A 21,066-nucleotide genomic window follows, 5' to 3' on the forward strand; every position below is an offset into this window, starting at 1 on the left:
CATGGGAAAGAGCGAATATCCTGTGTTCAACTCCAAATACTATGAATGACAAAGAGGTACCGATTAATGGAACACATACCTCACTAAATTTCAGTAATGTAGAAGTGAGTCAAGTTTTTTTTTCATTCAATAAGGATCTTTGAGTTGAAATTCAAATATTTTCGCGTATCGATAATAAGTTTGTTCCCAGAATTTCTTAAAGCTGTTCTAAAAAAAAAACAAATGAAAATATTCTAAATATACCTACTGTAATGTTTTGCATCAACATGAAAAATATTTGATTAGATGTTCGATGATTTTTGTCAGAAGTTTATTATATTTTCATTACTAGCAGTATTCTTAGCAGGTAATGGTACATATGTTTTAACACTTTTTTTTTAAGGAAAAGGAACTAGGAAATGTTTCGGAGCATGCAATCGTAGAAAATAAAGAACTTAATATCAATTTTCAAACTCAGGTAAAGTGATTACAAGCTGCTCTGCATTGAAATATTCAAAATGATTTTATTATATTATCTAGGAGGAGAGTGAAGTATTTCATTCAGGAGAGGGAACATCTAAAGAATTTGCTTTCTGCAATAAAACATCTAACATGGAATCACAGGTAGTTTGAATAGTAAAATACATTTCAAAACCATTAAATTGCTCGAATTTTTGTTTGATGTAGGAAATGGTATCATCTTCAGGGGAAAAGGCATCCAAAGATAATCCTATCGGCATAGATTCAACGGATATAGAACCTGGTTTAGTAGCACCGGCACAATTACCTTATAACATAAGTGGTGTGAGTTCCTATTTATTATTGATTAGAAGATGAGATGAATATTGCGGGAATATTTTTCCAATGACATTCAATTTAAATTCAACAAATTTGTTTTTTCTTATCAACAATATAATATAAATAATCACCCTATTCGAAACAAAGGGCTTGCGACATATTTTTATTTTTTCACAATGTATCGATTTGTTGTCTAGTGAGAAGAATCCGTAGAATGAGCTAGTGAAAAAGAGAAGGCAAATTTCCGGCTAGATTTTTGAGAGAATTAATTTGGTGAAAACCGCAACCTCGAAATTCAACTTTTTCCAAACTATAAGAGAAAGTTGGAAAATGGCATGAAATTAAAAGTTTCCATAACCTCTTTATTACTGGTTCTATAAACATAAAACATTTTACTTGCACTGTTTTCAGTAGAATCATTTGTTTTTATTGCCATTAGTTTAGAAGTTATAATACAATTTCGTGTTCATTTGAATGTAAACCATGAAAATTCCTATAACAAATGTAACCTCTTTTTCCTTTTAACTTCAAAATATATAACATGATATAAAATCATCAAAAGTTTCATACGGTAATCAACCAGTTGGCTATCTATGATAATCTGTGAACTTTACATAATTCAAATATTTGGTGGCTACCAAGGCGCCCTTAGTGGCCAGCGAATATTTTGATTTCATCTTGGTTAATTTGCCGTGGAACTGAAACATCTGATGATATTTATAGATCTGAAATTTAAATATCATGTTATATATTTTTGGGAAAGGAAGAAAGAAATATATAAATAAAAATATATGTTATAGAAATTTTAGGTTAACATTCAAAGAAACACAATTTTTTATTATAACTACAAAACATATGGTAACCTATGGTAATGAAAACCGAATGTTTTCACCAGTGGATGTGAATCCATTGGAAAAAAAGTGAATTTTTTGTTTTATGTTTATACCGCCAGTAATTAAGAAGTAATGAGAACTTTTCATCTCAGGTAATTTTCTCTTGTTGTTTGAAAACCGTTGAATTTGTAAAGTAGCGGTTTTCACAATATTGAAACTCGAGCCGGAAGAGCTGTCATACATTTTTTTATAGTTCAAAGATACTCAGTTCCCCTCACCATACAACAGCAGCCAAATGGAAATTTTGGTTAATTTTTCTGAATAGGCGCGACTGTTATTCCAAAAGTTGTCAAAAGGTTGTGTACATTGAAAATTTCATAAAAACTAACGGTAAGAGACAAGTTGGCTCTTATTTCTTGTTGTTTTGTCATTGTACAATGAAATGCAGGGTGTCCCAAATTCGGTGCTCACTGACAGCATCTCAGGAACTATAAAACACAGAATAAAAATCTTCAAAGACCCTTGATCTTTTTTCCAAATAATCACATTTCAGAAGGCAGATGATAAAAATCTTGATTCGTTATCGAGTGACAGGGCGTTTCTGAAAAATGACTGTATCAAATATTTCGCTTCTTGATTTCTGTTCGAGATATTCGAAAAATTCTACAACTTTTTTTTTGTAATTTTTATGGTTCATATGAAACTCATAACTGATCATAGATATAGCAAAATATTTCAAATAAACTTCTCAAGAAACGACTGGAACTTCGAAAACGAATGAAAATATCTATTATATTGTTTCTGATATGTGATTATTTCAAAAAAAGAGACCGAGTGTCTTTGAAGATTTTTTATTCTGTGTGTTATAGTTCTTGAGATGCTTTCAGTGAGCTTCGAATTTGGGATTCCCTGTATTTCATTGTTCAATGACAGAATAACAATAAGTGAAGGCCAACGTGTCTCTTATAATTAGGGGAAATGCGGACAAAATGACATATTGTTTAGTTTTTCAATCATATATTTTCAGTTATTTCAATAATACTCCCATTTTGGTGCTGAATACTATCTTTGGTTAATTGTTTTCAAGTATAATAAGCTGAAAATTGAATTGACCAATAAAAATAAAAGATATGAGGAGTTATTTTGACTTCTAACAAAATCCGTTTTGTCCGTATACTACAGACAATATGACACACTAGTAATGGACATACAAAATATTTAAATGCAAGATTCGCAAATAAACGTTTTGGTTCTTTTCGAGACGGTAGCAAACGATGTATGAGTCCAGTGAAAACACTGAATACAACGAAGCCACTATTCACCAGGTTTGGAATTAATGCAGTCTTCGTCATCCTAATTTTCTTCTTAATTTTAAACAGTTTAGTGTCGGATTCTTTGTGGTTATAGACTTTGTTATATTTCAACGGTCTTGTTTTCTTTACCACCGAGTTTTTTTATCATTGAATAATATTTAAGTTACTTCTTGTTTATTTTTCTTGGGTGGATTGTCCGCAGCAGATTTAGCCTTGATTTTTGTCAAATTAGGACTTGTCCCCGAGGAAATGATGAAAGAATTTCACGACGAAAGGAAAATAATCCTTTAGAAGTTCCTGGTATATTGTAATCATCATAAATCGATAGGTTATTCACCTAAACCATTTTATTATCCGACTTTTGCCTATACGCGTAGGATTTATCCTCGCCGTCGGCTTCTCACTCCTCGCTGAGAGGAACATTCACTCTATCCCAGATATTTAAAATATCAGAAGGGCAGAGCTCGGTCGTGTCCGGTACTTGTGGTCCCCCTGGTTGTCGTCGAACTTCTGGTCCTCTTACACGCGATCCTTGGACCTGTCCTTCGCTTCCTAGGAATTTTCTCACCGTCCTTGCAGTACCTAAAAGAACAGCTTTTTGCATTACATTACATATATACTCACTAAGCCCTAGTTGCTTGATATTTCTCTTGAGATTTTTGGGTACTATTCCTGTTGTTGAGATGATAATTGGAATAGTTCTCGTTGATATCATTCCCCACTGGCGCTTTATCTGAAATTCGAGGTCCCTATATTTTGAAATTTTTTCGACCTCTTTTTGACGCAAGTTGTTGTTATTAGGTATTGCCACGTCGATGAGTATAGCTGCCTTTTGATGTTTATCAACCAGCAATATATCTGGCCTGTTGTGAGGGACTGTTTTATCAGTCAAAACTGTACGATCCCAGTACAGTTTATAGCGTTCGTTTTCCAGGATGGTCTCCGGTCGGTACTTGTAGTATGGTACTTTTTCAGATTGAATTAGTGTTAATTTAGTTGCCATTTCTTGGTGTAATATCTTTCCTACTGCATCGTGTCTCTCTTTATATTCATTTCCTGCAAACATCTGACATCCACCCGTGATATGTTGTATTGTCTCATTTGTTGGACACCCATATCGGCATCGATCGTCGGTAATAGTTCGATCCTTTATGATATGCCTGCAGTAATTTCTAGTTGAGATCACTTGATCTTGGATGGCTAAAAGAAAACCCTCTGTTTCTGGGTACATTGCACCTGATGTGAGCCAATAGTTCGACGCTTCAATGTCGACATGATCCTGGTTCACCTCGTTGAAATGTCTTCCATGCAAGGGCTTCTCTCTCCATCTATCCAATTTTTCTTGGTTTGTCTGGTGGTTGTATGAAAATTGCTCCTTGTGAAGTTGTAAAGGTGTTGATTCGTCTGCTTCACACAGTATTTTGTAGAACTCTGATGTACTTGCTTGATCTCTGAAGTATTCCCGTAGGCTTTCTATCTGCCCACTAGCAAGTTCCATGATGTCCGTAAGACCCCTGCCTCCTTTATTTCTCGGCAGAGTAGTCCTCTCAATGCTGCTTTTCGGATGGTGCTTGTTTGCTTTTGTCATCAACGTTCTCATTTTACGTTGCAAGTTTTCGATGTCTGTTTTGCTCCATGGAACTATACCGAATGAGTATGTTAGAATTGAACATGCATATGTGTTGATCGCTCTCGTCATGTTCCTGCTGTTGAGGTTTGTTTTTAAGATTTTTTTGGTTCTCCTAATGAACTCAGTTATTATTATTATTATTATTATTATTATTATTTTTCACAAGATACATACCCAACCAAAACACATTTGTGGTTAATGCACCAGTATAACAGACAGAAGGATGTCAATTTCTTCACAGGAATGTCATCATCACAAGCGGGACCTGAATCACTGTAAAAACACGAGCTATACGGCGCCAATTTTGAAAAAACCTTAAAGTATATTTTGTCCGCATATGTCGTTTTTCCGCATTTCCCCTACTCTGTACCTGACATTTTCATTGTTGTTTTTTAATTGTTGTTTTTTAATTTCAAAGAAAATTAGGAACAAAACAAATTTCAGTTTGAAAAATTTTTTGCTTACCCCATATCTAACAATTATTTTCATTGAAAACCAGAATAAAATTGTTGCCTTATGGGTAAGCAATATTTGTCGCGCAAAAGTGTTTTACTCAACATGTTTCAGACATCCTGTTTCTGGAAAACTACTAATATGATTGAGTTGGTCCCATTGATTTTCTTATTTAGAATGTCAAATTCTACAAAATACCAAAAATTCAGAAAAATTAAGTGGTGAAAATTTTTCCATTAGGCTGCTGCCTGGTCCTTTGGGACACTCGATAAACCTCGAAAAAGTCCAACCTTTTATTTGCAACTTGGCGTAAATGGAAAAGCTCCTGATAGTTCTCGAATTTGGGCTTTTGGAATTTTTTTTTTATTTATTTTGATAAAGCCACCGATAAAGAATTGAACAGTAAAAGGCACACTCAACATAAGTCGTTTCTTCAATGTTTTTGATTAAGAGCTTAATTTTACAATTTTTACGTTCTTTTTTATCTTTTTTTTGTTTTTTTGAAAACTGTCATTGAAATCGATGTTTTTCCATATGGCAAGTTAACTTAGAAAAATGCATTAATGAGACAATGAAAAACATTAGTGGCGAAGATTTTTCCCTGACAAATCAAATGCTAGAACTCTGCAAAATGTGCTTGTATGAAAAATATTGAATTGATTGTTTTTCAGTATCTCCACTCAAGTGTTCCGGTTTCGAAACGAAAAGAAAGAATTTGGGACAAAACAGATTTGTGTATGTTCTGCTTCGAAAATGTTACTAATTTCAGCCGCCATTTATTGCGCAAACATCTGAGTGAACCAGCTGTTAAATTTTTGAATGACATGAAAGTTGGTAGCATCGAAAGGAAGAAATTCATAGATATGTTGAGGAAGAAAGGAAACTTTTTATCGCCTGGTCTGAATCAAATAAAACCGGTGAGGCGTCCCACAAAGCAAGTTTCTGCGGAACAAATCTTACCATGCATTCATTGTAATGGCTTTTTCATGAAAAATTATCTGAACCGTCATATGAATTCATGTTCATCACGACCAGTAAATATTGGTGCAGATTCGAAAAGCCACAAGGCATCGGATGCTCAGACATTTTTGGCCTTCAAATGCTTACAAACGGAATTCGTGAATAAAATGAAAATGAAAGAAGGTGTGCTTGACATGAGATGCGATAAGGTATCATTAGTTGTGAAGAGCGAACCTCTTATATTATCGTTTGGTTCTTTTTATGCGAAACGACATATGCATAGTCATTTGAATAAAGTAACCAAAAATAAGTTGAGGGAATTAGGCAGACTATGGATAGATATGGCTCCCCATATTAAGGAAGCAAAATTCTATGACGCTCTTAGACCAGAAAATTTTAAATGTTTTGTTGATAGTACAAGAAATATATGCGGATATAACTCTTCGACACAAAAATTTGATAAAGCGCCTTCGTTAGCTTTACACATGGGCACGACTTTAAAACAGTTGTGTGACCATGCTTACTCAGAAACAATGCAAGCGAACAAATTCTTTACTACGAACATTGATACATATACTAAGGCCAAAGAGATAAAAACATTGAAACAATTAATTAATAGTAATTGGAATGCGGAAATTAGCAGTGTTGCTAACCAAAATTTAATGGAAAATCAGTGGCAAAAGCCTACTATTGTACCACTCACTTCTGATATAAAAAAGCTGAATAATTACGTGAAAAAGAAGGCAGAAGATTCTTCCAATATTTTGAAGGAGGATGAAAATAATAAAAAAGCTTTCAGTAATTTGCAAAAATGTTGTTATTCGCTTTTAATAACCTTGAACAGAAGAAGAATTGGGGAGCTAGAACGAATTGAGCTGAAAAGTTATTCAAGAGAACAGAATAATATAATTTCAGAAGAATTCCAGAGAAATCTGACAGAGTCTGAAAAAATTCTTCTGGAAAGGTATAAGAGAATAATGATAAGAGGAAAACGTCACAAGCCTGTTCCTGTATTATTTTCTTCAACCGTGCAGAAATATATTGAACAGTTGCTGAAACACCGTGACAATTTCGTTTCCAAAGAAAATATCTACTTATTCGCGACACCGGGAAAACTAACCTGTTTAGATGGTTATACTGCACTAAAAAATTTTGCCAAAGAATGTGGAGCAGAACATCCTCAAGCTCTGACATCCGGCAAACTTAGGAAACATATTGCAACGATCTCACAGGTGTCAGATTTGTCACAGACAGAAATGGAACAACTTTGTACTTTTTTAGGACATACACTATCCACACATAATAATTATTATAGGTATGTAATATTGATAATTAATTTATTATCAGATGATTCTAAACTGAGCATTATATGTTTCTCTCTCTCTGAATTCAGATTACCACAGGAGATTTACCAAACTGCTAAGTTAACAAAACTTTTGCTAAAGTCCCAGGACGAAAATATAGAGAATTCGAGTGACAATGACGAAAATTTGAATGAAGAATTACATTCTGAAGAAGAGGAAGAGGTTGAAGAGGATATTCCGGCATTATCTTCCGATAATAACCTAGCAATCGCAGAGAAAGATGGTAAAAGTTTCACAACCTCTTAATTGTATGCCTACTTCCACCTGATTCATATTTTAGCTTCAGAACAGAAATCCTTGTGCCGGAAGAACCAAAAAAGAAAAACCAAAATACCGGAGAAAACTTCAAACGATTTTGATGAAGAAGGTATGAAGGAAATATTTTTTCAATTTAATGATTATGACCTCATTGATTTAATTTTAGAGGAAGAGCGGCTCCTGAAAATGCAAAAAGTCAAGAGAAAAAGAGTGTCGAATAATTCAAGCGATTCTGAGGAGAAGGGTAATTAATCAACAAATAATTGTAGTTTTCATTCGTTTAATTGAAAGCCATTTTATTAATTGCATTTTATTGGGAAATTATATCAAAACTTCTTATTTTATCTCAGAAACACCAAAAGTGAAACATCCGAAAATAAGATGGACAGAACAACAAAAAAATGCAACTGTGAGATATTTTCAGAGAAATATTCATAGGAAAAAAACGCCCACAGAAGGGGAAATCAAGGAGTTCAAATCTGTTCATCCATTCATGAACAATAAAACTTGGAAACAAATAAAAGCGTTTGTTTTCAACGCATATCGAAACAAATGATGTATGTTTGCCTGTATTTGTGTATGGTTATAACTTTTTCGAAAATCAAGTTATTATTCCTGTTTTTTGAATTTCTCTCAATCTGAAATGATTTGTAAATTATATTCTTCATACATTTGTTGTTGAGAATATTTCCCTCATTTATCTCCTGAACATTTCCTAAACTGAATTTGTAATGAAGAAACTGAGCAACATATTATGAAAACATGTTATAACTCAAATATGAAAAATCATAAAGAAGAGATTGTTTAGTTCAAGAAACCAAAACGGAGAAGGCATCTGAATTTTTGAAAAAATAATTAAAGAAAGAATGACATTTCAGAGGAGGTTTAATTGAAATACTGCATTTTAAATGAAAAAATGAAACCGAAATTGATGGAATTTAGAATGAGAATTGAGTTAAAAATACATAGCATGTGATGTCCATGAACCAAATTCGAGAAAAAATTGGGAAAAGCACTGACGGTCATTTTTATCCATGAACCAATTGCATCTCTGGTTGTTTGTCCGCTCAAAATTTTGGACGAAGCTTAGAATTGCTATTATTATGTACACGAAAATACTTGGTCCGATATTTCGTCACTAACATATGACGATTTTTTATATTTAACTTCATTTTTTATCATTCTGATGGTGATTGTATGCACACCAAATTCGGCACGAAGCTTGAAATGATTTGCTTTGTACCTATACATACAAAATTACAATTTGGTGGATCTTTTACCACTGAAGCATCGAGATTTTGTTTTTCTATAGTTTCCTATTTTTTTCAAATTTTCTATGGTTCTGGATATGATATCCATGAGAAATTCTGAAGGAAGCTTGAAAAGGTTAATTTTCATCCTCGCGCAAGTTTTCTACACGATTCACTCCTAATCAACGAAATATGAGTCGTTTATTTTTCAATATTCTTAAAAATTTTATATTTCTGGTTATGTTATCAGATCTTGATTTTGCACGGAGTTTGGAACTGCTTTTTTTTCACATACGTGCCAAAATCCACGAATAGCCAATAGCATCATCTTACCTCATTGACATATGTCAGGATTTTATTTCTCGATATTCCTTTCGCATTTTCTGTGGTTCTAGATGAGGAAACTGAACTAAACTTCGCGAGAAGCTTAAGATGGCTATTCTTCATTCACACGAAAATATTCAAGTCGATCGAATCTGTAATCTATATTTTTTCGATATTCTTCCTTATATTTTTCTGGCTCTGGTTGAACAAGGAACAAAAAATTGTGCAAGGCGTTAGGAATTATCAGTGTTCATCTGAACTAAATGCAAAATTTCATCGAAATGAAACCTGCAGTTTTGAATTATTGATAACATAACATTTCGAAAAGCAATATTTCCGGAACCTCTGATCAGATTTAGCCCGTTAACGGACTTGACAGAGATTTTTGCCATCTGAATCTACCCTGAAAATTTTGAGTATCTAGTGCGAAAAAATCGTAAACACGGCAGCAGGAACACCATTCAATTCGAAGACGAATTCGTCATCAGGAAAAACTGAATTTTGAGATCCTTTTGAAAAAAATTCTGAAAAAGAAGAATTTTAAAAATACAGAAATCAATACGAAATGATAGAGCGATCATTCGTAGAAACAACCACTCAAAAACTAATCATTTCAGGAAAAACATTAATGGAATTAATAACGTTGGCATAAATACATATTCCAAGTACCTACACGACATGTTCTGCATCTTGCGAGATCCGACGAATATGCTATTTTGACCCTTATTGATATACAAAGATTTTGATATTCATCTCGCATCTTACGAGATCCGTCAGGGTGGCAACGTCGAACGGATCTCGTTGACTCGCGGTATACCATGTATATAGGGTATATAGGAGAGGATCTCGGATTGTTGGTTTATGAGACATGGACCTCGTAGCGTTGAAATTTTACAGGGATCTCGTAATCACATTTTCGAAGTATATATATATATATATATATATATATATATATATATATATATATATATATATATATATATATATATATATATATATATATATATATATATATGTATAAACACTATGCTTCAGGGAATAGAGGCTCAATTGTGATAGGAAAAAAAAGTGGTACTCTTTTTTCTAAACCTAAATTGAGCCTCTATTCCCTGAAGCATAGTGTTTATACATATATATATATATATATATATATATATATATATATATATATATATATATATATATATGTATAAACACTATGCTTCAGGGAATAGAGGCTCAATTGTGATAGGAAAAAAAAAAGTGGTACTCTTTTTTCTAAACCAAGCTTTCGCAATACAGATACAAAACATTAACACATTTACGTAAATTAAAATCATCTCGTAAATTACCGAAATTGAGGTTATACAATGAACAATTGAAATTGGTGCAATCACCAATTGAAGTAAAAGGATTTTGCCATTTAATGATTGCACCAATTTCAATTGTTCATTGTATAACCTCAATTTCGGTAATTTACGAGATGATTTTAATTTACGTAAATGTGTTAATGTTTTGTATCTGTTTATTCTAGACACCCTGAAGAAGCAATAAAGTATTGCGAAAGCTTGGTTTAGAAAAAAGAGTACCACTTTTTTTTTTCCTATCACAATTGAGCCTCTATTCCCTGAAGCATAGTGTGTATATATATATATATATATATATATATATATATATATATATATATATATATATATATATATATATATATATATATATATATATATATATATATATATATATATATGTATAAACACTATGCTTCAGGGAATAGAGGCTCAATTGTGATAGGAAAAAAAAAAGTGGTACTCTTTTTTCTAAACCAAGCTTTCGCAATACTTTATTGCTTCTTCAGGGTGTCTAGAATAAACAGATACAAAACATTAACACATTTACGTAAATTAAAATCATCTCGTAAATTACCGAAATTGAGGTTATACAATGAACAATTGAAATTGGTGCAATCATTAAATGGCAAAATCCTTTTACTTCAATTGGTGATTGCACCAATTTCAATTGTTCATTGTATAACCTCAATTTCGGTAATTTACGAGATGATTTTAATTTACGTAAATGTGTTAATGTTTTGTATCTGTTTATTTTAGACACCCTGAAGAAGCAATAAAGTATTGCGAAAGCTTGGTTTAGAAAAAAGAGTACCACTTTTTTTTTCCTATCACAATTGAGCCTCTATTCCCTGAAGCATAGTGTTTATAGTTAATATTATATATATATATATATATATATATATATATATATATATATATATATACAGGGTGAGTCTTTGACTTGTACATATATTTTAACCGAAGATTCCTGAGGTCAAAAGAAACACTTTTTTCATTTACCATTTTTTCCGATTCGGCTCGGTTGAAAAGATATGGCCATTTGAACTTTGGAAATGGGTTACTATATTAGCAAAACAAGCATAAACTCACTTTTTCCATTCCCATTGGTGACCGAAGTATTATTTTCAATATAATAAATGAGTTACAGCAATTTCGTGGGAGATAAATATGTTGATTATTTTTCTCTTGATTTCTATTTTATATTCGATAATAATAAAAAATTCAGCTTGCAACCACCCATATTAAATCTGATATTCATATCCAATTATTTATTTTCGCTTTTTCACTTCGTTTCGTATCACCAATTCATATAACCTTTCATTTTCATAAAGGTAAATAATTAACATAAATTATAATCATCTGTGGACTTCCCACGTTGCCAAGTTTACAATCACAAAACACTATAATGACACAATAACTTAGCTCGAAAATGAAAAGGCAGTTTCATGAATGGATTTATGTGGAAGATGGAATCACCTCTGTATCACACAGAGGTAATTTTGTGATGGAAAAATTCCGATTTTATCTTGTTGAAAATAACAGTAGTATGAGGAGTAATAAATAAATTCCAGAAGGAATTGAATTTTTTTCCTTTTTCATCCTAGAAGCTTATGAGTTTCATGAATCTTCAATATTCCATTATTGATTAATTATTGATCTTGATTTTTGTATTAAAAATGAAATGGTGGTATTCAATATGAATATCCACTATTGAATATTCTGCTTTTTTCAACTCACTGAAGTTTTTTATTTATTTTCACGTTAAAACAATTTTGGCCCTCTTAAAAGTATGTCAATCAAATGTTCTAGGATGAAATTATCGAATAGCAAATGGATAGAAGTATTCAATCACGTAAAAATGAAATTTTAGGATGTATTGTTATGTATCGATGAAAGCTCAGAAGACTGGAAGAAGATTATAGAAATGTTTGGTAGCAGCAGTTTTTAATGGGATTTCAGATCTTGATTGGTGTTATTTTATAAGGAGCCTAGTTTGTGAAAATTCACTTGAAAATGAGTTTCGATCAGAATTATTCAAAATAGAATATTAACTTTAATGAAATATCTTCATAGTATACGGCTGTGCCAAAGCTCAGTAATTTGTTATCATGAAAATATTTGAAATCCTTTTCTTCTTAGTGTTCACTAATGCCAATATTCTGTCTGAAAATTTGATACCCAATAGGTAACTCCAAAAAATGCTCTCGAGTACTTTCGATAATAAAGAAGCAATTAGTCTTTCCTTAATATTATCAATGTTATAATCAACATCTTCGAAAATTTCATATTCCTGAAGATGGTAAAATGGTATTCGGCTAGAAAAAAAGGAGTACAATGTACAAGTAGAATTACTTGTTTGTTATCGAACAGATAAACTGAAAATATTATGAAACTTCCCAACAATTATGTAATCTTTTTTTTTTGTTTTCACATATCAACTACATGTAAAATAAATTTTGAATTCTTGTAAGGTATACCTTTTTTTCAAAAGTACTCAATAAACTGAAGCATTTGATAAACTTATCGAAAGATTAACAGTGACTTGAAATCATGTATTATTGCCAAATCCACTCTTTTACTATAAATCCAGTATTCAAATCAAAATAGAAAAATATTTCTCTAATTCTGTGGTTATTCCGTTCATTCTTCCACATCTTGTAGAACAAAATCGTGCGAGAATATATCAGAAACGCACAGTTTTCATGGTTATATTTTATTATTCTATGTTGGTACTCCGAACTTTCCGCCACGGCATTATCTGTCAAATCATCAATTTGCCTTGAAGAAATCAGTTCTGCCAACCAACATTTTTCAATGCCAAAATCACTAAAATATATTTATGGAAATATTTCATTAATTTCAATGAAAATGCAATGAATTAGAGAAAATAATGTATAATACTCGTACAGAAGGCTCATTCTACCACTCGTTCATTCCAAAACTCGCCACTTCGTGGCTCGTTTTTGAATTTTGAACTCGTGGAAGAATATCAATGCCTTCTGCACTTGTATTATAAATAACTATTCTCTTGTGCTCCACAATAGGTATACAACATTCAAAGCAATTTGAAATAAAGATTTTTGATTACTGTAACAAAAAAATGCATATCAAAAAACAGGAATTGAAGTAGAAACTACCATAATAATAAATTGTCTTTATTATCATTTAATTTATAAATAACCAGGTTTAACATTTTTTACTCTAATACTTCTTACGTAGATTCATTTAGCCTCAGATGGATTGTGCGAAATAAAAAACATTCAATAATTATTAAATTAGGCCTGCCATTATTCCAATTAATTCTCAATGATTCCTGATCTCAGATGTATTCATTATATTATTGTAATATCTATAAACCACGGACAGTAACTACAAACTATGTACATGCCTTAAAATATCAATAGCTATTGATTCTGAAACATATGGATTGGATCAGTACATGTACTAGATAATAGGATAGGATCTGCGTTAATGGTGAAATCAGTGACTTTGAAATTATTTTTCAGTACATCGATGAGTATGAAGTTTGAATAAATATTCGTTACAGAACTAGTGCTTCACTTATTCAAGTAGTTGAATTTATCAACAGAATCATTGTATTGTAGATTTTTGGTTATTTCAATCAATCAATTTACTTTTCCATTCATTATATGGAAAAATTATCCTTATGAAATCATGAACACCTCACAGCAAACTGTTTTCGGTTGGATTCAATTTGAAGGGGTTCAAGATCCTCTTTAAATACAGGTCATCTGAAACTTCTCTGTCTCTAGTGGGCAATCATCTTCACGAAGGAAAATCGTCGTCCAATTAAATTCATTATGGTGTTTTTCTGAATGATTCGATGAATTATTAGGAGATCTGAAAGTATACAATAATTATTCAATATATTATTTATATTATGTAACTCAGTAACTTACTTACGCCGAACTATGTTGTTTCTTATTGAAACATAAAATATTTTCGAATCATCTATCGAATTATTCCATTTGTTTGCCAAACATAACCACAATTCTTCGAGATTTCCCAAATTTTCAGTTTGGCCATGCGCATAGAGTAATAAACTCTGAGGCCATGCGCAATAGTTCAAATCGTTCATAACATACAGTAATCTAGCATATTATGACTTATTTTATTATACAAAATTCGATTTAACATTTCGGATGATACTAATTATTACATTTAATGAAATTCATAATAAAATAAATTTATTAATTCATAAATTTGATGGTTTGTTTAAAAAATTATTCGAGATTCTTCTATGTTGATCGGTCATGCGCATAGAATGATCCGAATACAATTGAAATTCGAATTTATGGTATCATGATTTCTGTTGCTTTGTTTAATGTAAATGATAAGTATTAAGTGTATTTAGTTTGTTAAGTGTTTAACTTGTTAAGTGTTAAGTGTGTTTCGTTAGTTTAGTGTAAGGTGTTTGTTTAGTGTAAAGTGTTTGTTTGTGAAGTTCTTTAAGTGTGTTAAGTGGAAATTAGCAGAATGTATTCTAACCAGGAGTTGGTAGATATGTTGGAATGCTATTTCACAAATGGAAAAATAGCGAGAAGAGCTAAAGAAGCTTATGGAAGGCTGTTTCCAAATAGGAGTCAGCCAAATGAGAGAACTTTCGTAAGGATTGTTCAAAGATTGCGTGATCATGGAACCCTCGCTATCAACATGGTGGATAATGGCCGAATGCGATCAAGAGTAATGGATGATGTTCTAGATGACGTGCATCAGCACCCCGAAACAAGTACGAGACGTCTCGCATTGCCCATACCATATTCAAAAGGTACAAGCTTTATTGCCGACGGATTTACCAAAAAGAATTGAATTTTCTCAATGGGTGAGCTTATTCAAATAACTTTATTTTCAAACTTAGTCGGCTGGTTCCCTCACTTGTCAATGCAAATTCAGTATTTCAATCCATGATTTTTGACCTGACAACGTAGCAAATATTCATTTCTGTGAGTCTTTTCTATCAGAGTTGCAATTAGCCAAAGTACCCAATTTTTTGAATTTCACAGATTTTTTTTTTTTTTAAACACATATAACTCGAAAACGGCTCAATATACGAGAAAATATGAAGAATACTTCTATTTTTCAAATTAGCTAAATATCCTTCAATGAACGTCCTAGTTACTTTTAAGAGTTCGGTTCTTTGAATTTCTGGTATTTTTATGAGATGAAGTGTTCATAATGAAGAAACGGGGAGATGTGGATAAAATTTTGTGTACGGAGAAGATTCATCACATACATGAAAAACTATATCCCGAAATTCATTTTTTTCTATACAACCATTTCCGAGATATAACGGAAAATGACATTTTTTTATCGATTTTCAACAGCCCAACATCTTTTTAACCGGGCCGAATCGGAAAAAATGGTAAATGAAAAAAGGGTTTCTATTGACCTCAGGAATCTTCGGTTGAAATATATGTACAAGTCAAAGACTCACCCTGTATATATATATATATATATATATATATATATATATATATATATATATATATATATATATATATATATATATATTATAAGTGAAGTTAAGAGTCTCAGGTATATTTAGATCAATGAGATAAGGGTTTATCGACTCAATGTTTGGAGGAATAAATAAAAAGATGAAGATGAACTCTTTATTCTGTGCCAAGCTTTCGCATTTTTTTAATGCTCCTTCAGGGCTTCGAATGTGAGATTTTTGAAGTCACTAGCATCATGCTCAAACATTCGTCATTAAATAAAACTTACAGACTAGACAAAACAATACAAATACAAGAAAACAAGAAAACATACAAAAAATATATAGAAAATCTAATATCTTATCTCGTCATCATTCATCTCTAGGGCCTTCATAATATGGTTCTCTATTTGGGCAGGTAAGTAGGTATGTATCATATAAATGTTACTTAAATTTTGAGTGTCTGACTTCTTGTTAACTACGTCAGTTTCCTTGTTAATGTGGACCATCTCCAGTATCAGCCTTTTATTATAGTTTGCATGCTTGTCCAGAATTTCAACTTGATCGAAATCGAATTCATGTTTTCTTTCAATGGAGTGTTCTGCCAAAGCACATCTTTGATTTTCTTTTCTAATGTCACTTTTGTGTAGCGATATTCTGTTTTTTAACCATTGTGTTGTCTGTCCCACATATTTTCCATTACAATCCTTACATTCAACCTTGTAAATCACATTTGATTGAACCATTTTTGGTGTTTGATCTTTTAATTTGCTGTACAGGTTTTTTACTGACTTTAAATTGTATTGAGCTATTTTTACATTCTCTTCTTTGAAGCAGTTTATGATTTTATTCGTAAGATTCTTGATGTTTGGCATACTTCCAAATTTAATTTCATCTGTTGTTGGATTTTCTGGTGGAGGAGCTTCTTCCACATTGTTGTCATGGTGTGTTGAATATAATATTTTCGATATTTATCTTGATGGATAGGAATTTTCTTCTAGAATCTTCTTCAATTTCTCTTTGGAGACTTTTATAAATGTTGGGTGGCAAATTTTCTCTATTCTTCTATTCATCTCTTTTATGCTATTTAGTTTCATTTTCATTGGATGGTCTGAGTGGTAATTTATAATCTTGTTTGAGGCAGTGGGTTTTTTGTACCAATTTGAATGAATTCTACCTTCTACTCTATATAATCTTGTGTCTAAGAATGGAACGGATCTTTTTTCATCTTCCTTTTCAATCGTGAATTTTAAGTTTGGATCATAACTATTGAAAATTTCCAGAGTGTTTTCTATTTCTGACTCAGGTAGTGCAGTAATGAGATCGTCTACGAATTTTTTAAGGAATGCTAATCTGTAATTGAGTTTTTTGATGACTTCATTTAACAAATCGTCCATGATATATTGTGCGAGTTGGGACTTGCCTCGGAACCCATTGAACATCCAAAAGTCTGTTGGTACCATTCATCTTTATATGAAAATTGGTTATGTGTAAGAATGAAGTTGACTAGTTCGATAAATAGTTCTCTTGGAATTTCGGTGTTCTGTCCTATTGTATGCCATTTTTGTTCGATGATCTTCATTATTAAGTCTTTTGAGATGTTTCCGAATAAATTTACTACGTCCAATGATATAATGACATAATCTTCAGGTAGTTGGAAGTTATTTATGAACTCTGCAAATTGGAAAGAGTCCTTCACATAATAATCATTATTTTTGTCATATGATTTACTTAAAATGTCAGTTACTATCTTACAGATATTCGCCATTGGTCCATTTATAGTTAAAACTATTGGTCACATGGGTATTCCTTCTTTGTGTATTTTGGGGTTTCCGTACATTTTTGGACAAGTTGAATTGTACTTTTTTAAAGTTTTTGCTCTTATTGGACTTAATATATTTAGGTTCTAACTGTGCTATATATTTATTGGATTTATTTTGTGTCATAAGGGTTGGATCATTTCTTAACTTTATGAAGCAATCCGACTGTAATATTTCTTTCATTTTTTGTTCGTAATCGTTCCTGTCCATAACCACTGTTACACCTCCTTTATCACTGTTCAATACAGTCAGATGTGGATTTGACTTGAGAAAAACCCTTGTTTCAGTGTAGAGTTGGTCCATATATGTTTTTTCAAATTTTCTAGCATGAACATGGCCTGTAATAATACCTGTCACTTTCGATCTAAGTAAGTCCCGTTTGCTTTCCGTTGTTTTCTGAAGTATGTCTTCTATGTCTGCAATGAGTCTAAACATGGGGATGTCCTTTGTCACAACTGGTAAGTTGAATTTTGAACCCAGTGAAAGAAGTTTCTCTACATTTGGTGGAATCTCTGTTTTTGTAAGGTTTCTAAACCATTTTTCTTGTACCACTAACTTATTTTTGTTGATGTTCTCAAGGTTTTTCACCTTTTTTAGATTTCGTTGTTTAACTTGATGGAATTTTTTGTTATAACTTGCTTTTTGTCTACGTTTAAATTCTATGATGATCGCCAAAGGTAGTTTTTTCTTTATTTCTTCTATCAACTTTCTATTACTTCGCTCTAAATAGTTTATTTTGTAATTTATATGGCTTATTTCTGCTCTAATAATTTTGACAGTTATTGTATTATTCAGTGCTTCCACATTCCCATTATACCTCCTACCTGCTTCTATTTCCAAGAGTTGTATCGTACTTTTAATGCTTGAACTTATGTGTTTTGGTGTTAGACCTTTCCTTTTACACTCCAGTAGGAAGATACGACTGTTGTAGGCTGATGCTAACTTGCTGTTCTGTGTGCTCCATCTTCTCAGTTGTGTTGCTACTTCTTGACTGTACCTCACAGATATTTCCCCATAAAATCCCATTTCTGCAATAATGTACTTGTATGACGGTTGTTTATATTTTATTCTGCTTTCCTAAGGGTCTCGACCAGGTTTAATAAAGAAAAGTCTTTTTTCTCTTGCCAAGCTTTCGGAATATTTTATTCCTTCCTCAGAGCTACTACAAAGGTTTTTATCAGTCACATGTATTCAAATAAAAAGAAACACACAAACTTACAGAATTTGAGATTCCTATAACTCTTACAATGATATTTTTTCGAAATTTTGAAATTCTTAAACTTTAAACTAGCCAACATACAAATCTTCTCCTACTTCGTGTAATATTACGCATTAATTTTATAATTTTAATTTTTTTTTCTTCCCTCTTTCTCCTTTCATACAGTTTACTGTCTGACATTTGACATATTGACAATTCTCGACTTGTTAGTAATTAATTTTTATTTTGGACTTGGTTGTATGATTTTTTAACCAGTTTGATGTATGATTATTTTTAAATAGCCCTATTTTTTTTTGCCTTCACCATTACTTGGGGTACATTCCGATTTCGGCCGGGCAAGCAAATTGCCAAGACCAAAATCGGTGCTCAGAATCGTTTGCGTTCACTCTACTGGGATAGAAACGGGAATTTGTTGAATATCCTAAAAATGAGCCTGTAGTTATTGCGAATTATCATTCACATTCATTACATCTATATATATATATATATATATATATATATATATATATATATATATATATATATAATACTATATATATATATATAACACATATATATATATATATATATATATCGGGTGTCCCAAACTCGATGGCCTATTAGACGTTTCTGGAAAACTAATCATAATTTTGAGCTGAAAATTTGCATATTGGGGTTTGAGACAATGATCTTTCTCCCTAAAATATTTTCAGATCTCTACAACTTCCGGTTATCCTGGAAACAGACTACTACTTCCTTATTTCAAATGGCACACCCAGTATATTATTGCATCATTAGATAGCTTTTTTGATGGCAATTTCGGCAATATGCCATACCTTGGGTGAAAATTCAACGGTTCATTAGTTATTGGGATTCTTATGAAAAAAAAGTGGCGATGAGGACTCACATTTTTTTGAATATTTCAGCAGAAAAAGCCTTTTTGGAAAAAAATTCCCACAGTTATAAATAGCGGTTTTTCCTCATTTGAAGTTTTTCCCCGATAACTCTTGAAGTATTCATTTTAGGTATATGGTCTGCTTAAGTAACCCCCACTATTTTAGTACGTAGAATCGACTGAAATAATAAAAAATATAGGTTCTAATTTGAAAATCTTGAGTTTTGATGAATTTGAGTTGTCCAAGTTCATGATCCTCTTATAAACACCCTGTACATTTTTGGTCCAAGCCGAAAACAGTTTTATAATACTAAGTATTTGCGTAAACGAAACAAAACAAATTTTTTTCGAAAAAGGCTTTTTCTGCTGGAATATTCAAAAAAATGTGAGTCCTTATCGCCACCTTTTTTTTCATAAGAATCCCAATAACTCATGAACCGTTGAATTTTTACCCAAGGTATGGCATATTGCCGAAATTGGCATCAAAAAAGCTATCTAATAATGCAATGATATACTGGGTGTGCCATTTGAAATAACGAAGTGGTAGTCTGTTTCCGGTATAACCGGAAGTTGTAGAGATCTGAAAATATTTTAGGGAGAAAGATCATTGTCTCATACCCCAATATGCAAATTTTCAGCTCAAAATTATGATTAGTTTTCCAGAAACGTCTAATAGGCCATCGAGTTTGGGACACCCGATATATATAAACACTATGCTTCAGGGAATAGAGGCTCAATTGTGATAGGAAAAAAAAAGGTGGTACTCTTTTTTCTAAACCAAGCTTTCGCAATACTTCATTGCTTCTTCAGGGTGTCTAAAATAAACAGATACAAAACATTAATACAATTACGTAAATTAAAATCATCTCGTAAATTACCGAAATTGAGGTTATACAATGAACAATTGAAATTGGTGCAATCATTAAATGGCAAAATCCTTTCATTTCAAAATACAATTTAGTATGTCTAATTAATTTTAACTTAAAAAGTACTATGGCAATCTTGTTTCAACTTATATTTTTTTACTGGGTCGTATTTTTTTTTTTTGACGGAATGTCATCTGTCCTTATGTCTAATCACTCATCGAGTGGGCCGTCATAGAATTCAGTTTCTTTTTCTAACAGATAGCTGTGTATACTACTTAATTTTTTAGTATCAGATTTTTTATTTATAGACTTTTCTCTTTTATTTATTTGGATCATTTCGTG

General features: G+C 31.9%; 2 protein-coding genes across 5 annotated transcripts in view; both read left to right on the forward strand.

Annotated features, from left to right (window-relative positions):
- Positions 1-21,066, forward strand: part of LOC123672379 (pyruvate dehydrogenase phosphatase regulatory subunit, mitochondrial) — a 280,794-nt gene that overhangs the window by 123,631 nt on the left and 136,097 nt on the right. The window lies entirely within an intron of this gene.
- LOC123672383 lies at positions 531-8,182 on the forward strand. Of its 2 annotated transcripts, XM_045606483.1 has the most exons (7): positions 531-603; positions 667-783; positions 5,678-7,281; positions 7,360-7,553; positions 7,611-7,697; positions 7,755-7,832; positions 7,939-8,182. In XM_045606483.1, the coding sequence occupies exons 1-7, from the start codon at positions 592-594 to the stop codon at positions 8,142-8,144; spliced, it is 2,298 nt and encodes a 765-aa protein (XP_045462439.1). In that variant the 5' UTR covers positions 531-591; the 3' UTR covers positions 8,145-8,182. The 2 variants fall into 2 exon arrangements, with proteins under 2 accessions (XP_045462439.1, XP_045462437.1); XM_045606481.1 differs by having other exon boundaries at positions 5,678-7,553.

Source organism: Harmonia axyridis, chromosome 2 (genome assembly GCF_914767665.1).
Source record: "Harmonia axyridis chromosome 2, icHarAxyr1.1, whole genome shotgun sequence".
NCBI classification, from domain to species: domain Eukaryota; kingdom Metazoa; phylum Arthropoda; class Insecta; order Coleoptera; family Coccinellidae; genus Harmonia; species Harmonia axyridis.